General features: G+C 37.1%; 2 protein-coding genes across 3 annotated transcripts in view; one reads left to right on the forward strand and one right to left on the reverse strand.

Moving 5' to 3' along the window:
• LOC143729596 (uncharacterized) overlaps window positions 1–22123 on the reverse strand; it is a 700608-nt gene that overhangs the window by 178195 nt on the left and 500290 nt on the right. The window lies entirely within an intron of this gene.
• rcan2 (regulator of calcineurin 2) overlaps window positions 1–22123 on the forward strand; it is a 79213-nt gene that overhangs the window by 39040 nt on the left and 18050 nt on the right. Inside the window, exon 1 of one of the 2 annotated variants that reach the window (XM_077220683.1) lies at window positions 16205–16480. The exons of the other annotated variant lie outside the window; for it this stretch is intronic. Coding sequence (XP_077076798.1) covers window positions 16394–16480 — 87 coding nt within the window. The 5' untranslated portion in view covers window positions 16205–16393. Of the gene's footprint in view, window positions 1–16204; window positions 16481–22123 lie in introns of those variants that run through there. 2 annotated transcript variants of the gene reach the window in all.

The raw sequence follows: 22123 nt of genomic DNA on the forward strand, positions 1-22123 counted from the left end.
CCGACATCAGGCTTGCCAGGCTGATGCTCCTGATTGGCAGAGACACATTGCCGGCTGTCTCGTGCTTGACTGCAGCTGTATGGCACGGCTGCCATGTTCAACGGTCACGTCGAAGTGCCACCGTGACTCATGCACAGGCGTCACTGCACCACATTAGTCCTTTAGTGTCACTGTTCGGCCCCCAAGTGGTTAATGCTGTTCACACACCGCTTCAGAGACACATAGAGAGCATTTCAGAGAGAGAGAGTGAGAATGTGTGTGTGTGTGTGTGTGTGTGTGTGTGTGTGTGTGTGTGTGTGTGTGTGTGTGTGTGTGTGTGTGTGTGTGTGTGTGTGTGTGTGTGTGTGTGTGTGTGTGTCCATCTTTATATTACATTGCGGGGACCAAATGTCCTCACAAGGATAGTAAAACCTGAGATCACCTACATTGTGTGGACCAGCCTGCAGTCCCCACGAGAGAAATGGTTTAATAAATATTCTAAACTTTGAATTTTGAAAATGAAAAAATGCATAAAGTTTTCTGTGATGGGTAGGTTTAGGGGTAGGATTAGTGTAAGGCAACAGAATATACAGTTTGCACAGTATAAAAACCATTATGCCTATGGAGAGTCCCCACAAAGATAGCGAACCAGGCGTCTGTGTGTCTGTGTGTGTGTGTGTGTGTGTTTGTTTTTGTGATTTGTGAGGACACAAATGTGTATAATGACATGGGTATTACACTGGTATTACAACTTTAACGTGATTTATGAGGACATTTCATGAGTCCTCATATTTCAAATGGCTTTAAAAACATACTAAGCAGTGTTTTATTAAAAATGTAAAATGCCGAATATCTGCTGTGATGGGTAGGTTTAGGGATAGGGGCAGGTGTGTGTGTGTGTGTGGGTGTGTGTGTGTGTGTGTGTGTGTGTGTGTGTGTGTGTGTGTGTGTGTGTGTGTGTGTGTGGGGCCTGGTAAACCCTTGCTTATGGGGACAAAATGGGGATTTTTTTGTCCCCATGAGGAAAACAGCTTTTAAATCATACTGTGATGTTTTTTCAAAATGTAGAAAGTTGTCTGTGATGGGTAGGTTTAGGGGTTGAGTTAGTCTAAGGGGATAGAATATAAACTTTGTACAGTATAAAAATCATTATGTCTATGTAAATTCCTCATAAAACATGAAAACACTGCACACGCGTACGTGTGTGTTTCACTGTTGGCAGCCGTTATGTGTGTCGGTTGTGCAGCTGTTGTGTTTTACATGAAGATAGGGATAATTTGCGTAAATAGGCCTTTTCCTGGCATTGATTTTCAAAAGTGCGTGTGTGCGGTTGTGTGTTGTTGTACGTATCGAGCAATGTGTAACAGTACTTAAGCACACAGATACACTTCGGTCACACAACAGGCGCCCGCACCACGAATTTAAACCTCATGATGTGCATCACGAACCACATCAACCCCAGATTTGTTTATGGGCGTTTCTTCAACTATGGACACATTTGGCCCTGTGAACTTTTAGAAAATAAACTCTCGTAAAACACATTTGTAGCACTCTCAGTTGTTTATTTAATTTGTTCACTAACAATGTCCAACTGTGTTTACACATGCATCACAGGAGAATTTTTGTCGGTTTCTGAAAGGTCCTGAGCAATCCACAATTTTACAATGATGACACAATTATATTTCCATCAAAATTGTGAAAAATGACTTCTTTTTCAGCTATGGCTATTTTAAATTATATATACTATTTTAACACTTTTGCATATAATTATAGGTTAAATTATGCATGTATGTGTTTGGGGTCAGGAAGATTTTTTAAATGTTTTTAAAAGAAGTCTCTTATGCTCACCAAGCTGCATTTATCTAAAATATAGTAAAAACAGTAATATTGTGAAATATTAGTACAATTTAAAATAACTGTTTTCTATTTGAATATATTTTAAAATGTGACATTTATTCCAGTGATGGCAAAGCTGAATTTTCAGTCTTCAGTGCCACACGATCCTTGAGAAATTATTCTAATATGATGATTTGCTGCTAAAGAAACATTTCTTATCATTATCAATGTTGAAATTTTTTTTGTGGAAACTGTAATATATTTTTTTCAGGATTGTTTTATGAATAGAACGACATGAATTATGTTTTGTAACATTATACATGTCTTTATTGTCACTTTTGATCAATTTAATGCATCCTAGCTGAATAAAAAGTATTATTTTATATATATATATATATATATATATATATATATAATGGGATTTTATAGTGTCAAGCTCAAGAACATAGGTCGCTTAGGCTTTCTCAATTTCAACAGGTTTTCTTAAGTTGTCTGTCTGCTTTTTTGGAATCTGCTTTCAACCTGATTTTATCTCTATATAATCCCAGCCATAAATTGTTCTTTGGGTCAACTGAAATCCGATATGAAAAGTACAAAATCCCATCGAAATTGTCCCTAATCTCTTTGAAATTGGCCTTGATCCCATGGAGACAGGTCTATCAGGCATGGCATTGGTGTAAGCAGTAGGTGCCCACACACACACACACACACACACACACACACACACACACACCCCACCCTCCTCTGCTGGCACTCTGATGTCACCAAGGTAACCGTGGCAATGCTGCATGCGTCGGGCCAAACGAGGCAGGGCTCTGACCTTGAGCATGTGTTTGGAGCAAAGATTAAGGTCATGTCATGAGAATGAGAATATGATGACCAAGGTTCAACACTGCATCGGTCATGGTGTGTTAGACCATAGCTCTAAGACTGAGGTTATGACTCTTGAATCTTGAGTCATCTTGTAGAATATATTATACGTCTTAGGTTTGCGGATATAAATTTCAACTAATCACCCTACTGTATCTTGCATGATACACCATATATACAGTACACTGTACAGTCTATTTATATTGTGCTAAGTTGGACACCCATATCTTGCTAAAAATGTTTTAGTCTTGTGCTTAAATATTTTAAATGTCTTGAGCAACCTCAGATGCATTTTATAGCATACAGCCTTATAGTTATTATGCCCTATATTAGACTAGCTGTCAGGTTGTGAACTTGCATGTTTTTTGCCTCAACATGCTATGATTGTTATCAAAATCAGTAGGATTTTGTTTGAAAGAAATGTATACTTATAGGCTATATTCAGAAAGGATGCAAAGGGATAGTTCACTCCAAAAATTCAGAAATTTTTTGTCATTAATTACTCACCCTCATGTCGTTCCAAACCTTTAAGACTTTCGTTCATCTTTGCAACACAAATGAAGATCTTTTTGATGAAATCTCTGTCCCTCCGTTGACAGCTACGCAACTAACACTTTAATGCTTAAAAAATTCATAAAGAGATCGTAAAACTAATCCATATTAATCGAGTGGTTTCAAATTTTCTAAAGAGACACGATCACTTTATATAATGAACATATTGAATTTAGGTTTTATTCACATTCATTAACTTCCTTCATTCATTTACACATCAGTTGTGGTAAACAGAAGCTCAAGCATGTTCCCTTGACGTGCAAGAACCAATGAGGTTCATTCTCGTGTTACGCATCACGTTTGAGCTTCAGCAAGAACCAATGAGGTTCATTCTCGCGTTACGCATCACGTTTGAGCTTCAGCAAGAACCAATGAGGTTCATTCTCGCGTTACACATCACGTTTGAGCTTCAGCAAGAACCAATGAGGTTCATTCTCGCGTTACGCATCACGTTTGAGCTTCAGCAAGAACCAATGAGGTTCTTTCTCGTGTTACGCAGCACGTTTGAGCTTCAACAAGAACCAATGAGGTTCATTCTCGCGTTACGCATCACGTTTGAGCTTCAGCAAGAACCAATGAGGTTCTTTCTCGTGTTACGCAGCATGTTTGAGCTTCAACAAAGTTTGTTATCGCGCATCAAGCAGGTTCGGTTGAGATGTTTATGTTCGCTGATCAATGTTAATAATATGTGAATAAAAGCCTAAATTAAATCTGTTCTTCACATAAAGTGTTCGAACTGAAAGATATCTGAAAGATAAGTCTTTAATCTGTTATTATTGTTCCCACAGGTACTGAAGTCCAAGTTTTATGGCCACCATCCCGCATAAATAGTGTAGCTAGTGATGTAGCCTATATTAGCATCGTCAAGTCAAGTCATCCTCATTTATATAGCGCTTTTAACAATGTAGAATGTTTCCAAGCAGCTTTACAGAGATAAACATATAATTTAAGGTAACGGGTTTTATAGTGGTTCTTGAATAATGTTTTTTCTCCAGCTAAAGTTAGCTGGAGAAAATCGTAGCTTACTGTGTTGGAGTTTCGTGCTAACTGCTAGGCCACGGCTCAGAGCAAAGTAGCAATGTATTAGGGTCTTTAATTCACGGTTCAGTCTAGCTGATTCAAGATGAAAAGGATTTTGTAGATTGTTCATCAAAGGGGAAATTCATTCTGCTTTTAAACTGTGCTGAATGTGAGAGAATGTAACATTGTCTACTTGAATGAAATTATGTGTCCATATATTCCATGAATATCCTGTGCACGCTACAGTGTGAAAGGCTTTCTCTCTCGCTCTCTCTCACTTTCTTCTTCGTCTATTGTGTGTCTGACGTCAATACTAGCCTTTCATCAGCAGTGACATTAATCAGCTCGCTGCTGTCCTCTCTTCTTCCTTTCCTCGTGCCTCTCTCATTCTCATTGTGTGTTTATCTCCAAACTGCTTCACTGCTCTCTTTCATTCCCAACACTCTTGTCTCTTTGTTTCCCATTTATTCTTCTTTTCTTTGGCTATGTTTGAAATGGAATACTAGCATGCTGTATAAAATATTTTGTACATTAACTTTTTTGTAGTGTTCAAATGTTTACACCTGCAGTTTTAATAAGAAAGTATTATTTTCTATCACAAAAATACATTTTATTTTACATATACACTAACGTACAAAAGTTTGGGGTCGGTATGATTATGCTTACCAAGGCTGCATTTATTTGATCAAAAAATACAGTAATATTATGAAATGTTATTACAAAATTAAAATAACTTTTTTCTATTTTAATATATTTTCAAATGTAATTTATTCCTGTGATGGCAAAGCCAGATCTTCAGCAGCATTACTCTAGTCTTCAGTCACATGAAAATGATACTTTTTTCAGGATTTTTCTGATGAACAGAAAGTATGTAGTACTGTATATAGAGATTTTTTTTATATTAATTTATTTAAATAATACAATTTAAAATCAAATAAATGTAAATCTTTACTGTCACTTTTAATTATTTAACGCATCTTTGCATTAAAAAAACTTTTGTTTTTTAAAAAGCAGTGTACTTTCATTTGACAAACAATATTTAACCTTTTTCACAAAATGTTGGGTTATAAGTCTTAAATGCCTAATTATTTAAAAGAAATCTTAATCTCTCCTTTTAATTCCTGAATGTGAAATAGTATGCAATATGGTACAAATACACACACACACACACACACACACAAACACATACACACACACACGCACACATATTTTGCATGTTTGTTTTGGTTGTACACTGCACATATTTTCCAGATCTGAGTATTCCAAGCATACGTAAAGTACTGCATACCACTGAAATAATGATAGTATGCTAGTACACCATTGCAAACATATCCCTCACACACACTCTCAGTATCTCAACACCCTCTTTCTTTCACCTCTACATTCCCCCGTAAGGTCATTGTAAGTCAGATCATCATTCCAGACAGACACACACTCTTCATCTTTATCTATAGCTGCAGATCACAGGTGGTTCAACATTTGAACACACACACAGGAGTGTGAAGTATATTCAGGTGGTTTCAGTTTGAGCTAATAATCTCCTCTCTCCGGCCGCTCCCTGCAGACGCACGAACACTATCTGCTTCATCAAATTAAACATGTCCAGAGAGGAAATAAAGGACATCTGGCCACCTGATTCTCCTTTAGGTATATTTAATGATAACAGTGCTCACATATGAAGTGTGAATGTGTGAGTGCAGTGCACACCTGTTAACACTATCAATACATAAAATAATAATTTGTGTAAAACCTGACGATTATGCTATTTAGTATGATTGATGGAGTATGTCCCTAAGAGCATCTTGTGCTTCAATTCTAAAAAAAAATTCTATGTATGCACAATACATAATTCTATTCTCTTTATTGACATCTCTGTTTGAAACATAAAATTGCAAGTTGCTTGCATATGGACATTTTTGTCTGTACTGTTTGAGCAATAGTAAAAATAGTATAACTGCAGAAAAAAAATAAAGTCCTAAAAGAAGTATAATAATTAATAAGCAAAAAAAAAAAAAAACACTGTCTGAACACAGATCAGATTTTTCATGTACCAGCTCAATTATTAATTTCCAACAAATAAATAAAGAAATATCAGTCTGTAGTGTACCTTTAAAATTTTTCAATCTCAGATTTTCATTGTGGTGTCTTATTTTGGACATGGATGTATGTAAATTACTTTTGAAGAGCAGTTCCTAATTTAAAGTCGGCATGAAACAAAAGTTGTGATAGTCTTTTCTTCCCTACTGTGACATACAGTATATCCAATGAAACGGCATCTTGAACAAGACTAAATATTGGGTGGGTCTTGTTTTTGTTTTTTGTTTTTTTGTCTATCAGGAATTGATTAGATTGTTGCTGTGATCCCATGAATTTTGAAAAAGAAAAAAGATGTGTACGGACAAATCATTTATAATAAATACGGCATTATAAAAAAATAAGAATTATAAAATAAGAACCGTAACTACTGACGGTGTGTTTCAGTTGTGATGCAGCCTGAATCACAAAGACACCGTGTTCTTTCATTGGCCAGAGGACAACTGGCTCCTCAACTGAGCCTGGAGGTTTTTTTCTTCTTTCATTCTGTCTCCTGATGGAGTTTGGGTTCCTTGTCACTGTCGCCTCTGGCTTGCTTAGTTGGGAACAGTTAATATTCAACAATATTATTGATCAGACTGGGCTGATGCTGTTGTATGAACTGAGCTGGACGATGACATAATTTTGCCAGAGCTGCTTTATAGATGAAAAGTAATTTAATAATTCAGAACAACAGCCGAAATGCATCATTTTCCTGTTATCACTGTAAAGCTGCTTCGCAGCAATCTGTATTGTATAAAGCTCTATAAATAAAGGTTACTTGACTAATATAGGTGGTATTTGAGACCTTTGATTGTGAGAAAACAGTGACATCTTTTCTGTGTGTGTCTGTGGCAAAGCGGTGAACTCTGATTAAGTATTCAGCACCTGTGTTTTGTGCTCTGCATGCAGAGCATTCCTGCATAATGGATGTATTCAGACACTATTCCTGTGACTCTTACCCTCCTGATGTTTGTAACCTGTGCTAATGGTCGTACCCACTTATGCTAGCACACACACACACACAAACCTACACTTTTAAACTGCATAAAGAATACACTATGAAGCTGAACTCTGTATTACCTGTATGTATTTTTCCACCAAATCTGAGCATGTCATTTTCCATACACAGCAATGAATAAAGGCTGTATATAGATTTTTTCAAATGTTTTTGAAAAAAGTCTCTTATGTGCAGCAAGGCTGCATTTATTTGATCAAAAGTACAGTGAAACAGTGTTATTGTGAAATATTATTACAATTTTTTAAAATAAATTTCAAAATGTAATTTATTCCTGTGATGGCAAAGCTGAATGTTCAGCATCATTACTCCAGTCTTCAGTGTCACATGATCCTTCAGAAATCATTCTGATATGCTGATTTGGTGCTTAAGAAACTTTTTATTATTATTATATATATTATATTATGCTAATACAAGTCAGGATTCTTTGATTAATAGAAAGTTCAAAAGAACAGCATTAATTTGAAATAGAAATCTTACATATAAATGTTTTTTTAAAGCATTCACTGCATTCACAGATTTTCATTGTAGTGTCTGATTTTGGACATAGATGTATGTAAATTACTTTTGAAGAGCAGTTCCTAATTTAAAGTCGGCATGAAATAAAATGCATCCTTGCTTAATTAAATTATTCATTTCTTAAAAAAAAAGCACTATCATTCAAAATGTTTGCACTGCATCCATCTTCTACTTTAAGTCAACTTTTACCATCGCATAGCTTTTTTTGTGCCAATCTGACTTTCTGTTTTTTTAACATAGTGTGTATTTCCATATGTGCGCTGACTATTTGTATGTGGATTTATTGCCGACTGTGTTCAGGGCTGTGCTGGAGGGAACTGGGGATTACAGCATTTCCATAACAAAGCCCAGATAGATTGGTTTAGAGTCCACGAAATACTGCCAATGCTATTGCTATTCCGCACTTGTAGAGTTTGACCAACATCTGAGAGAGGGAAAGAGAGAGAGAGAGGGAGAGAGAGAGAGAGAGAGAGAGAGAGAGAGAGAGAGAGAGAGAGGGAGAGGGAGAGGGAGAGAGAGAGAGAGAGAGAGAGAGAGAGAGAGAGAGAGAGAGAGAGAGAGAGAGAGAGAGAGAGAGAGAGAGAGAATGAAAGTAATGGATAACTTAGGGATGACTGCATCACTGTCGATCAGACTGCATGTTTATTATGTCACATGATCTCCTGCCCTGTCTGAGATCACCTGGTGCTCCAGCATGAGCTAATGTTAATGTGACAATAGAGCAGGAAGAACACGATTTCTATCATGATTTATTCTGGAGCGAATGGAAGAGCAACTACCGGTCAATATGAGCACCCTGTTTACACAGCAAATGATCAGTTCACGTGTAAGTGAGCAAAGTACTGATGTTCTGAATGACAAACTGTAGATTCAGTTTAACATCATATCCTTCAAAGCCCCAAGCGATAAATCCCACCTTGTCCATACTAATAAGAGTTTGTAGTGCTAACATTGTGGTTTAGCAACACATTTAGCCACATTTCATTTTTTTAACATAATGCTGTTATTGTAAACTAAAACTATATTTAAAAAAATGTTTACTGAAATAAAGCTGAAATTAAATAATAAATATTAGATGAAAAACTTAAATTTAAGCTAAACCTGAAATAAAAATAAAATAAAGCTGAATAGAAATATATCAAAAGTAATAATAAAATAACAAAACCACATAAAATGACTAAACCTAAAATTAAATTGAAAAATGGCAAAGAGCTAATTGATTAAAGCTAAAATTCATAAAAGCTAAAAGCTAACTTTAATTGATTGTTATTAATAAATACTATAAATATAAATAATAATTAAAAAAATTAAATAGTTTTAATGCAAGAAGGTTTAAAACGCACAAAAAAACTGACTTCTGGCTAGGGCTGCAACTAACGATTATTTTGATAATCGATTAATCGGACGATTATTTTTTCGATTAATCGATTAATCGGATAGAAATTAAATTAGATTTTTTTTTTAGTATAACTAAATAAAACCGTAAATCAGGGTATTTATGTGTAAAAGTGTACTTTAAAAAGTGCAAAAGCCACACATTGAGTTTTACTAATATCAATATTTGCATTGTTTTTAATGATAATTGCTGATGGCAAGTTGACAAACATGATTATTGTTAAAAAAATGATATCCAACATATTATGTTTTAACACAATTTTTGTTAAAACAAATTTACACAGACATGTTGTTCAGATGTGAATATCTGAACTAAAAACAAACTAAAAACATCTCAAATATATAATTCATTTAATTTTTATTTAAAATTAATTATATATAAGGAATATAAGGATAAAGAATATAATATATATTATATATATAATATATAAAAGAATATAATATAAGGATAAATTGATTAAATAAGTATAGAAAGACTGAAAACAATTGTGTGAACGTAGAGCCGCAGTAGATCGCGTTTGAAAAACAATTAAAACTTAGTAGACAAATGCTATAAAAAGAGAACGGAATGGAGGTGACGTTACCCAGCAAGCTAACAGGCTTGAGTAAAGGACAGGAGAAATTATGCATTAGTGCACAAGCATTCGCTGAAAACCACTGAGTACAGTGACTAAAAAACAATATTTTACTGCTGCTGTTATTAACTGCCTTTGTATTTAATGCTTCACTTTGTAAACACCGTTTTAATTTAACCTATTTCTGCGGTAGCGCTATTTTAATCCATCACTTACGTTGCGAGCGAACTGATTGCGCAACCTGATGCTCGAGACAAAATACAGACATCCCAAGATCCCGGAAGTCCCGGGAGTCTCCCGCATATTGATTGCGGCTCCCTGATGCCCACGAATTAGTTCAAACTCCCGAAATCTAGAGCGCGCAAGCAAGAGCGCGCATGCGAGACAGAAGAGACTGCTCCAAACCGTGTAGCGCGCGCGCTCGGCAGAGCGCCTGAGGGAGAGAGACCTTGCGTGTGTGTGCGTACCAGTAAACGCTCCCCGTGACGTAAGCAGACCAACTAATCGATAATGACATTCGTTGACAACGATTTTCATAATCGATTATAATCGATTTTATCGATTAGTTGTTGCAGCCCTACTTCTGGCCTAATTTACCCCTGGCCCCTCACCATATTTGCATCATTTGTCCATTATTTATTTTTAAAGAAACACGACAATGTATAAAAGGCTCCATTACTTTGTATCTTACGTTATGGCCCTGTAGAAGCCGTTTTTGTAAAAATAGGCTAACGATTGCGTCATAACAACGCGACTCTCTGTCGCACAATAGAGAAATTACCGTATAGACAGGAGGAGAAGCTCACAGGCAATCTTTTACTGTCTATGAGGCAATCGGGGGGACATATAGGCATAAAGTCAAGGGAGAAGCCCATAGATAGAGAGTCCATAAAATGAACGGGACAAAATATTTCAACAACGTTTTTGAGGAATTAGGTGATTCAGATTTGTCTTGGCACAGCTACTTGAAGATTTACAACTGTCAGACTGTGATCAAGCTCAGTTTGAGCCTGCGCAGTCGCTCAGCCATCAGGAAGTGAGTGCTTCTAATGGGCTTCAGTTTTCTCAGTTGAAATCAAGGGGGTCGCTGTGTCCATTTCTTTTACTGTCTATGGTTTTATCAATCACTTAGGCTCCCTAAGTGTGATCCCAATCAGTCGACACATCGACTACGTCTGCGCTCCCTTCTTCAGGGAACGAGGTTTACATACGTAACCGAGACGTTTCTAGGTGTTTCTCCCTCCCTCTGCTTTGAGGTCTTGATTAATTGTGGCATTTTTGATTAGAATCCAGTATTCCCGTAATTCTTTAGTCTTTTAAGAGTTTAATAAATAACTCTGTCTCGTCTTCTGTCCAAACATACCGCGCCATCTTTAAAGGCAGGGTAGGCAGGTTTAAGAAACTAGCAGAAAACTGCTGGATTTTGAAAGTATCCAACAGAAAGCCCCTTTCACACAGCGCATTGATCCTGGTAAATTGCCAGAACGCCTTCTGTGTGAACACAAACACGACCCGGGATTGATCCCGCGATCAATGCCGGGTTGGGGACCTAGTAACATTGCCGTGTTCAGTCCCGGAACGCGAGCTGTGTGAACAAAAGCCGTAATCAATGGTGTGTTGTAATGATGGCGCTGAAGCCGGGATAGTTCGCCAGCGTGAAACGGCAGCTCCGGTTGCAGCAGGGCTGGTAGTCATAGCAACGAGGGAGAGTGACAGTCGCCCAGTCAATCAGAGCACTCTGTCCGAATGGAATAATGAGCTGTGTTTATTGCAGCCCTGAGAATACTACAGACACGCTATTTTTATAAACTCCTTTTCAGAGTACTTAAATTTTGACATATGTATTGGTATATAAAGACAGTTTAAACAAATTTGGCAAAAAGTGTTTTAGAAACAAATTGCCTACCCTGCCTTTAAAGAATGATCAACTTTTACGTATGCCATGTCACCTGTAAATGCAAAAATGTTTCCATTGCAGTTTTGCGAAATATTCCTTTTTCGAATTGCCTGAAAAACCAACTCATGTGAGTGTAAAAACCTTTTTGCAATATATGGGAGTTTTTGCAAAAACGTGTTTCCGATGAGTTCAATTCGCAATTTAAATTTGCGCAATTTAAGGGTAATGTTAATGCATCTATTGCAGTGCATGACATAGCGTTCAATCCATCTAGCAGTGTGTTTGTGTGTGTGTGTGTTACTGATGGTGTTGTCAGGGCTGTCCTCTCCTCTTAATTAAAAAAGTCTCATGGCATCTCAGGAAGTATTACTCTGTTCTAGCCTTGTCATCCTCAAGGACCCTCATCCCATTTGCACAGTCACTATCAGCTAGCCCAATTGGCGTATATACCAGGAGCCTCATATCCATCCATTATTGTCAAGCCTGCTTAGATTATCAGCTTCCATCTGGGCTTTTCTGCACCAGGTGTTATGTAGTGAGGCCATTTTCCCTCTCAAGGTTGCCTTGGTGCCAGAGTCATTTAAGCTGTTCATTTATTGACTCGCTCCGATAAAACCAGTGCTTCCATCGAGAAGGGACAACGTAACATACTCGTACAGGTCCACTCTATCAGTGCCCTCGGAGTGCTGGAAAAGTAAACAAGATCTTCTGGGGACTCAGTGCAGACAATGTAATGACTCAACTGTCTGGAGTCTTTTAGCATGCTTCATTTAGGACGGGCACTGACCTTTCCGATTGTATCTCACATGCATCTGTTTTTGTCTTCATTCTATCTGTTTTTCCATTCTGATCATGTTTTATAGGCCATTCCTTTATTACCTGGATTCTAATTCTGATTGGCCAGTTGTGACATTTTGAAGTCAAATTTGTTTGTATAATGTAGAAATGTCATAGGCAGTGCAAAGTTTCATGTTGATCAAATCATTTCAGCTCAAATCATTCCATCGCTCCAGACTGCGACTACATGGTCACATTTTGCAACCGCTGCCTGCTGGTCAAACTGTACAGTCTCTGCTCAACCCGTAAATAAATGCATCGATCCGCAAATTCAGTTTCAGTTCTTAAATGGTCTTGAGGTAGATCTTTTGCCAAGCAATTGAGGGTGAGGGTAAATTATGGGTTAATTTTAATTTTTGGGTGAATCTTCAGTAAGTCTTCTGAAACAATATGATAGCTTTGTGTAATGCACAATACTCAAAGTAGGGTGACCAGATGAGGTTGGCTGAAATTCGGGACGGGGTGTGTGTGTGTGTGTGTGTGTGTGTGTGTGTGTGTGTGTGTGTGTGTGTGTGTGTGTGTGTGTGTGTAGGGTGTGTGTGTAGGGTGTAGTCTAATATGTAGTCAATGTTCATTGGCAAAGTATTTTTTGGGCACACAGTGTCGCGACAAATCAATCACTCCTTTACGACAGGCTGCACGCACATTCATTCACTGACTCAACCTCCACGGGCAGTTTTTAATGTTTTATCAGACAATAACTACTCCAGATTTTGATTTAGTATAATTTTCGTCTAATCCGTACCCATATATTTTTTTTCTCTCATCAAAACTGAATATGTTCATCAGTGATTACAGTCTGTATCAAGCAGGGACACATTTTGTGCATTGACTGCATTTTATTTTGTGATTTCACCGGAATGAATAGAGAGTCTTCGCAACAGCGATAGATTGAAGCGCGCATCCGAGTGAAGACTGCGCGCACCGCGCGCCACAAGAAAACACTGTATCCATGACAGCCGATCGCCGCGGCAATGAGCGCTCAGCTTGATTAAAAAAAAAAACACACATTTTAGTGCTAGATCTCTTTTTTAATAGCGAACTAACTGTATGCTCTGCTAGTTAACTGGAGATGTTTTATTTATTTGTATTAGCTACATCCGTGCCTCAATGTTTCAAAAAGTGCTGGGGGACAATATCGATCCTGAGAAAAAGTGGTCCTTCACTGGATCTAAACAAATCAATCGAACTATAGATGTGACCAGTAGTGGTGGCTTTCTTAATCTATTTAAAATTAATTTGCAAGGGTTCTTTTATAAACATTTTTTTTTTTTTTTACCAAAAAATACCCCCTAGGCCGTTGGTCTACGAAATTTCCCGGTTGATTTTTTGGTCCCACTCTGCCCCTGAATGAAACAAATGTGTAACAAAACCACGCAACTCATTTGAGCAGTGCAGCACAGCCAGTTTATCAGCTCGGACCAATATACAGCGCAGCACGATCTCAGAACAGCTACTCGCGGGTCAATCTCGATCACGCGACAACGTTACTAAACAGCGCTGTGGGGGATCCAGTGAGAAAGCGTTTTAAATTCGCAGCTGTTTTAACATCGCTACAGAAGCATTCAAATTCAGTGCAGAATTCTCTGTTGTAAAACCATAGATATTAGATCAAACAGCGCTGACGTGGAAACCAGAAAAAAACTAAACATTGTGCCATGATTGAACAAGTTACAGAATGCTTTTTAGGGATGCACCGATTAAAAATTTTCGGCTGATACGATAACTGATAATTCTTTATATTTGAAAGCCGATAACCTATATATTGTCCGATAAATCTAAATCCAAAGTTTTATATAATTTTTGAGAGCCTGATTACAAAAACAAAAGTCTCACCATTAAAAGCCATGAAGCAAGCACTCATTATACATTGTTCTCATTATACTTTTATGTAGCCTATATTACAGACTTGCACTGCACATGTTGCACTTAACTGTATTTCCCTTTTTGAAGTGATTCCAATCATATTACAAGCTATTCAAAACAATCATGGCGAACAGTGTGCATCTGAAGTGTCTCAGCTCAAGGAAATAATCCATTATTTATCGGCTTTAATATATCAGCCAAATTTTCTTATTGGGCCAATAACGAAAACATTAAAAGTGAACATACATCGGCCGATACCGATATGGAGGCCGGCATATCGTGCACCCCTAATGCTTTTCAATTCACAAATCACCAACATCCACCATGGATTTAATGTAGTAACACTAACTGTAACCATGGTATTGTGGCAGAAATAGTCGAATGTTTTTACATTATTCATTTCAGGGTTCGTACAACCTTTTGTGAGTGAAATTCAAGCACTTTTCAAGGATTTTCAAGTGCTATACAAAATTTCCAACACTTCAAAGCTCTAAATATTATACAGTTTAAACGTTATTTTGACAACAAACATTATTTGTTCATCTGTCAAAGATTGTCCCCATCTGTAAAACAAAACGTTTTCAGATGTAGGAAAACTAACTCGTGGCAAACGCTTTTATTTAAAAATAAAAAAGACATGAAATAACCACTATAACCAGTAGATGGCGGCAGAGTACCATTTATTTGGCTGATTAGCCATTTCGACTTGCTAATATAGCTTTCTTTTTACATATTTTACTTTTAAACTTATATTTAGGTATTATGAAATCCCTATATTATAAAACATAAAATCCTCAAGAAATACATTTTTGTCAAAGTTTGACGCTTTTTGTACTGAAATATGAATTTGGAATACTTAAGAAGTCACATGAAAAACAAAAACTTCTTCAAATTGTGAAGAATTACTTTTTATAATCACTGAAGCTGTCGGTCAGTTCAGATACTATAGAAGAACTTTTAATAAGAGTAGAATATTTAAATTTTAAAAATTAGCTACGCCTTATTACGTTATTGTTTTAAATGTTATTGTTTTAAATGTACGACCTCTAGTGGCAAAATTACACGCTGTGCCTTTAAATCCATTACAATATTCACAGTGTTACTTTATTGTCCTTAAACCTATAACAAAATGTTTGTGAATATTCAATATTTTCAGCCTTGAGTAACTGAGGACATTTACTGTAGCTGGTCGTTGTTGCACATTAACTGATTATTCACTAAATGACTGTTCACAAGGTTTTTGTAAAAAAAAATATGTTTGCCAGATAAATATCAACACAGTATGACGTCAGGCTTCAGAAACAAAAATAGCCACCTAAATTTAGAAGACTCCCCTATGAATGCCTTTTTGTTGCATGCTGAATGATGTCACAAATGAGTGAGATATTAATAATACACCTGTCTTGCCGAGATACACAGATCTCATCTTTCTTTCTCTCTCTTGCCATCCTTGTTATTCTAGACCTCTCTTTTCCATCCGCTCACTATAGTGCCTATGATGCGACTCGATATAAATCTGCAGTGCTGAGTCACTCTCCTGTCTTCCTTTGCCCTATCAGACAGATGAAGGAATAAACTGACAAAAATAAGAGGTGGAAAGAAATTAAAAAATAAAATATGTTATTGCATTTCACACTTTACCACATAAAGTGTTTTTGGACCCAAGAAAGAGACTAAATGAAAGGGAAAAGACTTAGCGTAGGAATTAAAAACAGCTCTGTGCAAGAGCAAGCGAGCATTCATAAAGACAGGCAGTGATGTCACTGCATTGAGTGAGAGAGAGGAGAGGTGGGGGCTCACACTCCGCTTGCCGCCTACTGAACACACACGCGCACACACACACATACACACTATTTGAGAGTTACAGCAGCCTGTTCAGAGCAGGAAAGCAACACATCCAAGCTCACATATACTCTGCCAGGGGCCGGTCATCCCTTCTCTCTGAGTGAGCCCAGCATGCCCTCCAGGAGCGTGGACTGTAATATCTCCACCCTCATCGCCTGCGCGGTGGACGTGGAGGTGTTCACCAACCGGGAGGTCGAGGTAGGGCAGGAACTTCCATCCTTGTTTAGGGTATATACAGCGAAGAGTTGGCGTAACTGATTTAGAAAGACGTTAAGACTGTGTCACACTGACATCCTTCATTCTGAAGTACAAATAAAAAGGGTTATAATGTTTAGGCAGTGTGTGTATGTAATTATAACAGGCTAGAGTGCATCATTATAAATATCAATAGAAAAAGACACTTTTTTGCACTGAAAGGCTCATCGATTGAAATGACGTGCTTTTCAAGTGATTTTGTTTATAAATGTGCCTCTTTAAATGATTTTCAATCTAATAGTTGTTTTGCACTCATTGGTAGATTGTCTGAGAAAAGGTTTGCCTTGAGTCGTACACTCTCTTTTCATTCATCCCGCACACCTCTCATTACAAAAAATACACTTAATCTCAGTGCATCGCACTCTTGCCCGACTGACCATCATTCTCTGAAGTCTGTTACATGTTCATCTTTCACATCACAGACTGTCAGAACCTACAAGGTCACTATTAATTCCACATCCTTCATTTGGATGCGTGTTTGCAATGCTTCATTGCACCCTTTGGAATCAGTGGAATCTATTTTAATTGAACTATATTATACTATACTTGGCAATTTAGTAAATATTAGAGCTTGGCAACCAGGGTCAGATCTGATGGGGCCACATCTCTTTGTTCTGACAACATGTGATGACAATTTGAAAATGTAGTGTATCCTCATCGTGCATGGAAGGAATGTAAGTAGTGAAGGATTTTTCTTTTATGACAGGGCTCCTAAGCACTGTGCATCCAGAAATATATTGGAATTTATTTGTCTAACATCATGGAAGCATCTAAAAGGAAAAAAATGGGACATTATTTCCGTATACCGGCAATGCAATTATCTAAAATCTCTTTTTTTATCACACTGAAAAAGCTGGCCTATAGCAATGATTTTCATACTTTTAGTCACGTCCCCAAGAGCCACTGGTGTTACATTAAACTATGACTTGGTGTCGCTCACAAACAATATTTTGTTAAGCGATATTAAATAGTAGAGGAAGATTCTGGAATGGACTCTTTTGTCTCTGTACTACAGTATTTAGTGTTGTCTGACAAACACTAAATACTGTTAAAAATTTTCAGTTGTTAGAAATAATATTCATATGAAATAATAATGAAATAATATTCATATGTTAAAAAAATATATATATTGTTTAACTTCCTATTCTCTGTGAGAAGCGGGTGTCAGAAATAGAAACTTCTGCAGCACTTTTGGTGAAACTTTAGTTTGGGGACCAATTCTCACTATTAACTAGTTACATATTAGCTTGCATATTATATTGGCAGTTCATTTTTACTTATAAAGCTTATATTAATGCTTTATTCTGCATGACCATATTCTACATCCCTTATTCCTACCCCATACCTAAACTTAACCACTACAACAACTACTTTATTAACTATTAATAAGCAGTAAATAAGGAGTTTATTGAGGCCAAAGTCTTAGTTAATAGTGAAAATGTGTTCCCCAAACTAAAGTGTGACCGTATTTCTGCTTTTCCATAAGTGTCCCCTACTGTCAGAGAGTGTAATCACATTTTATTCAGCCTGTCATTTTTATTGCATTGGTATGAACAGACAATCACATGTGAAAATCGGATCACATTTTTTGTGCTGAACATTGGTGTGAACTGGCCTTTAGGTTGTCCTGTTATTGGTAAATATTATTTTCCCCCCAACCATGAGGCCTTTATGACAGCAGAAAAAAAGTGTTTTGTAGACTAAAAAGTTTAATGTAAAAATTTTGATGTAAACAACATTAGGGTTTCTATTTTTTTAAGAAGAAGAAGAAGAGGAAATGATACACTGCTCTTGCCATACAACCATTCATAGTCCACAAAAAGAAAAAAATCCATAGGATTTGCACACTAAATTGCAAGTCTTCAGAAGCTATATGATGGCTTTGTGTGAGGAACAAACCAAAAATGTGACTTGCTAACCCACTAACCCACATCCAAATTTAGACTGAATTATTACTTTGAGTTTGGGTGACCAGAAGTCCCGAAAAATTCGGGACAGTCCCGAAATCTAAGCTGTTGTCTCCGAATCCGGCCCTGACTGTCCCGAAAATTATACTAAATCAAAATCTGGAGTAGTTATTGTCTGATAAAACATTGACTACATATTAGACTACACCCTACACACACACACACACACACACACACCTCCCCCGTCCCGAATTTCAGCCAATCTCATCTGGTCACCCTACTAGTTATAAATAATAAATAATATCTTGGCTCTTCCAAATTTTATAATGGGAGTGAGTAGTGTCTGAGAGTTTGAAGCCCAAAAAAAGTGCATCCATCCATCATAAAATAATCGGTACTGCTCCAGGGGTTAATAAAGGCCTTCTGAAGCGAGGCAATGCATTTTTGTCCGAAAAATATCCATATTTATAACTTTAGAAACTAGAATCACTGGCCTTTCATTTTTGGGTGAACTAACCCTTAAACGAAGAAGTTTTCATGTTGACTGATATCCCAATATTTTCCACTCTCATATATTACCTCTTTATCTTTCCTATATGCATCCCTCCTATTCACCACTATAAGATCATGTAGTGTTTCTGACCCCCAGTGTCTGTCTCTTCCTGCCTCATGGGTTTCTCGTGACATGTTTCACATTGCCTGGACTGTGACTGGGCTGAGTTTCAGCTGGGCCATAACGCTGAGTAATAGCAGGAAGAGCAGTGGGTCTTCTGGACTTTCCACATTTATTTGCTCCTTGCTGGGAACACGGCAAGTCAGGAGGTCACTTTTATTTTCTCTTGGTGCCATGGAGCTGACCTGCTTCCTCTAATAACAGCAAGAACATCTCAGACACTGCAGCACGACTCCATTTCCTGTCATATCAGTTCACCAAATAAGCATCCAAATATTAGATTTTTATTATTGCTTTTTTTCTCTTTGTTCTCAGCCTTTGAAAGAAGCATTTGATAGTCCTTCTGATTGTGATTAAAAGACTCTCAAGATTATTTTTGCATCATGGGCCCCTTTTTGTATGACGTCACAATTAAAAGACCTCATCATCTTATGTTTCAAAATGAAATCATTCTCTTTTCCATGCACTGATTAGAGGTTGCTAGATCAAGGCAAAAACAAATGTTGTCCAAAATATGCATCAGAAGGCAAGCGAAAAAGTATGTGACAATTATATCCGATTGTTTACATCTCTGTATTATACTAGATCCCAGTATATAAAATTTAGGCTTGCAGGCTTGCCTAAGAGAAGCATTGTGCTGTTTTATAGTGGTTAATTCAAAGAGTTATATTTAACCGAGGTCAAAGTTGAGGAAAATGAGCTTGAGAGGATCTGGCCTGGATCTGTTATAAGATGAATAGTCTCTCTCCATGCAAAGAAAAACTCACCTTTTTCTCCTCCCCCTTCTGAGGCTAATTCATCTCCCAGCAAGGAGAGGATCTGGTCTTGATTAAAAGCAGGGGACTGTTAAACTTGACATTCATTTCAGAATTAATGTTAAGGTTAGGCTCAGTTTGCGTTTTCCCCTCTTCCACTCCCTATTAAGACCGTTTTCAAGCCCCAACGTGAACAGTAAACACACGGTTTGGCCAAGGAACAGCTGTAATTTCTTAAATGCCCACATGCCTACCACACTATCCCCAAGGACGAGTGGAAAAGCAAGCATTTCTCCTTGATGTAAGGCCAATCATTTCATTCTAATGGAGTCTCCAGCCATATCTGCTGTTTACATTTTTGTATTGTCATCTGACACAGTCTGTCCTCGCTTTGGTTCGTCTTGGCAGGAAAGCAACTATGTGAAGTTAAGTGAGGTGTCACTGGGCTAATGTGTGTTATTTTTAGCATCTCTCTTATCCTTGATGGACTTTTTATCTGTCAAGCAAAAAGCTGTTAACCGAGTGTGTCATTGCGCAGTAATTTCATGCTTTAGTGGGTTAAGATCATACAGCGGCCTAGACGTCACCACAGGCTGTTTATAAACTAACATGCTTCCAAAACAAAGGATTTTCCCCTTTCTTTCTAATATAATTCAGCCTGATTGGTCCTTTAACCCTGCACTCTCACCTAAAATGGACATGTTCTTGAAAAGGTCAGGTAAAATTGTTTCACTGACGTCCAAATAAAACATGTTTGTTTTTCTCGCACAAGCTCATAGCAAATTACCTAATGTTTTTCAGCTAACTCCTTTACCTTTTTGTGATTGCAATATAGGCTACTAAACAATACTTCTCATTAATTTTGACCTTCAATAAATACTGCAACTAAATTTTGAAGGGAGAGTCCGAATATGTCAATTCTGTCATTATTTACCATTAAATATCACTCTAAACTAAGACATAAAGGAAGATATTTTGAAGAATCTTTCAACTGTTTTTGTCCACACAAAGAAAATGGGATCTAAACAAAATTGAACCCCACTGACCTCCACTGTATAGTTAATAAACTGAGACAATCTTCAAAATATGATGTTTTGTGTTCCACAGAAGAAAGCCATACAGATTTGTAATGCCATGAAAGTGAGTAAATAATGACAATGTTAATTTTTGGGTGAACCATCCCTTTAAAGATTGGCTTTAAGTGCAATTTAAATAACTGCAAAGGTAACAATCAATATCAACTGATACCAATAAATTAAAGATATCTATTAAAGACATCTATAATAGATTTTAAAAACTCAAAATAGTACTTTAGTCAGAGCAGACACCATCTTGCACAAGCTTAGTAATCTGTGATGGAAGTACAGTCATTTAATTTGGTGTACTGTTGAGTCCCTACCTGGGATTGTGCCAATAGAAACTTTGATGTATGTAACTCACAGCTTTTACTAATGTCAAAGGGGATGCTTTCATTTTGGTCCACAAATCCAGAAGACTACACAAAAATCAGGTTGAGAAATTCATGTTTTTAATCAAGGGCCAGATTTACTAAACAGGGCAAAATAGCGTGAGAGCGCAATTCCAAAAAAGCTCAGATGGAAGTTGAAAGTTCTGTGCGGTATCGTACTGACACAACCGGATCATTTCCATAAAGACCAACGCAATCTACCAAGAGTAGTGCAAATTAGCATTTGGTTGATGCATGATTCATTTAAATACGCTCCTCCCATAAATTGCAATAAAGTCAGCTGCAAAAAATAACTCTGTCCATGCTTTTTCAGCGCAAATTCTGACAGTAGTTTTTTATCACCCAAAGAGGTTGGCGCTGGCGCAAGCTGTTATTAAATCTGGCCCCAAGTTGATTTGATTTCTCAGTGACAAGGCCCATTTTCACAGACAGGGTTTAGATTAAGCCAGGATTAGGCCTTAGTTAAATTAGGACATTTAAGTAGTTTTTATAAAGATGCCTTAGAAAAACACATTACTGCTGTGCATCTTGAGACCAAACAACGGCACTGACATATTATAAGATATACCAGTGCAAGTTGCTTTCAGTTAAAACAACTAAAACATGCACTTTATTCTGGGACTAGGCTTAAGCCTTGTCTGTGAAACCGGGGGATTGCATTTGTAGTTAGAGCTTCATAGCCATAATGACTTTTGTCTTGACAACATTATGTCTGATTCTCATGACATTTATACCAGCAAGTACCAGATGGTATCAATGTTCATTTCCACCACCTTAAATGAG

Source organism: Siphateles boraxobius, unplaced genomic scaffold (assembly GCF_051911475.1).
Source record: "Siphateles boraxobius isolate OS27281-9 unplaced genomic scaffold, OSU_SipBor_1 8, whole genome shotgun sequence".
Taxonomy (NCBI): domain Eukaryota; kingdom Metazoa; phylum Chordata; class Actinopteri; order Cypriniformes; family Leuciscidae; genus Siphateles; species Siphateles boraxobius.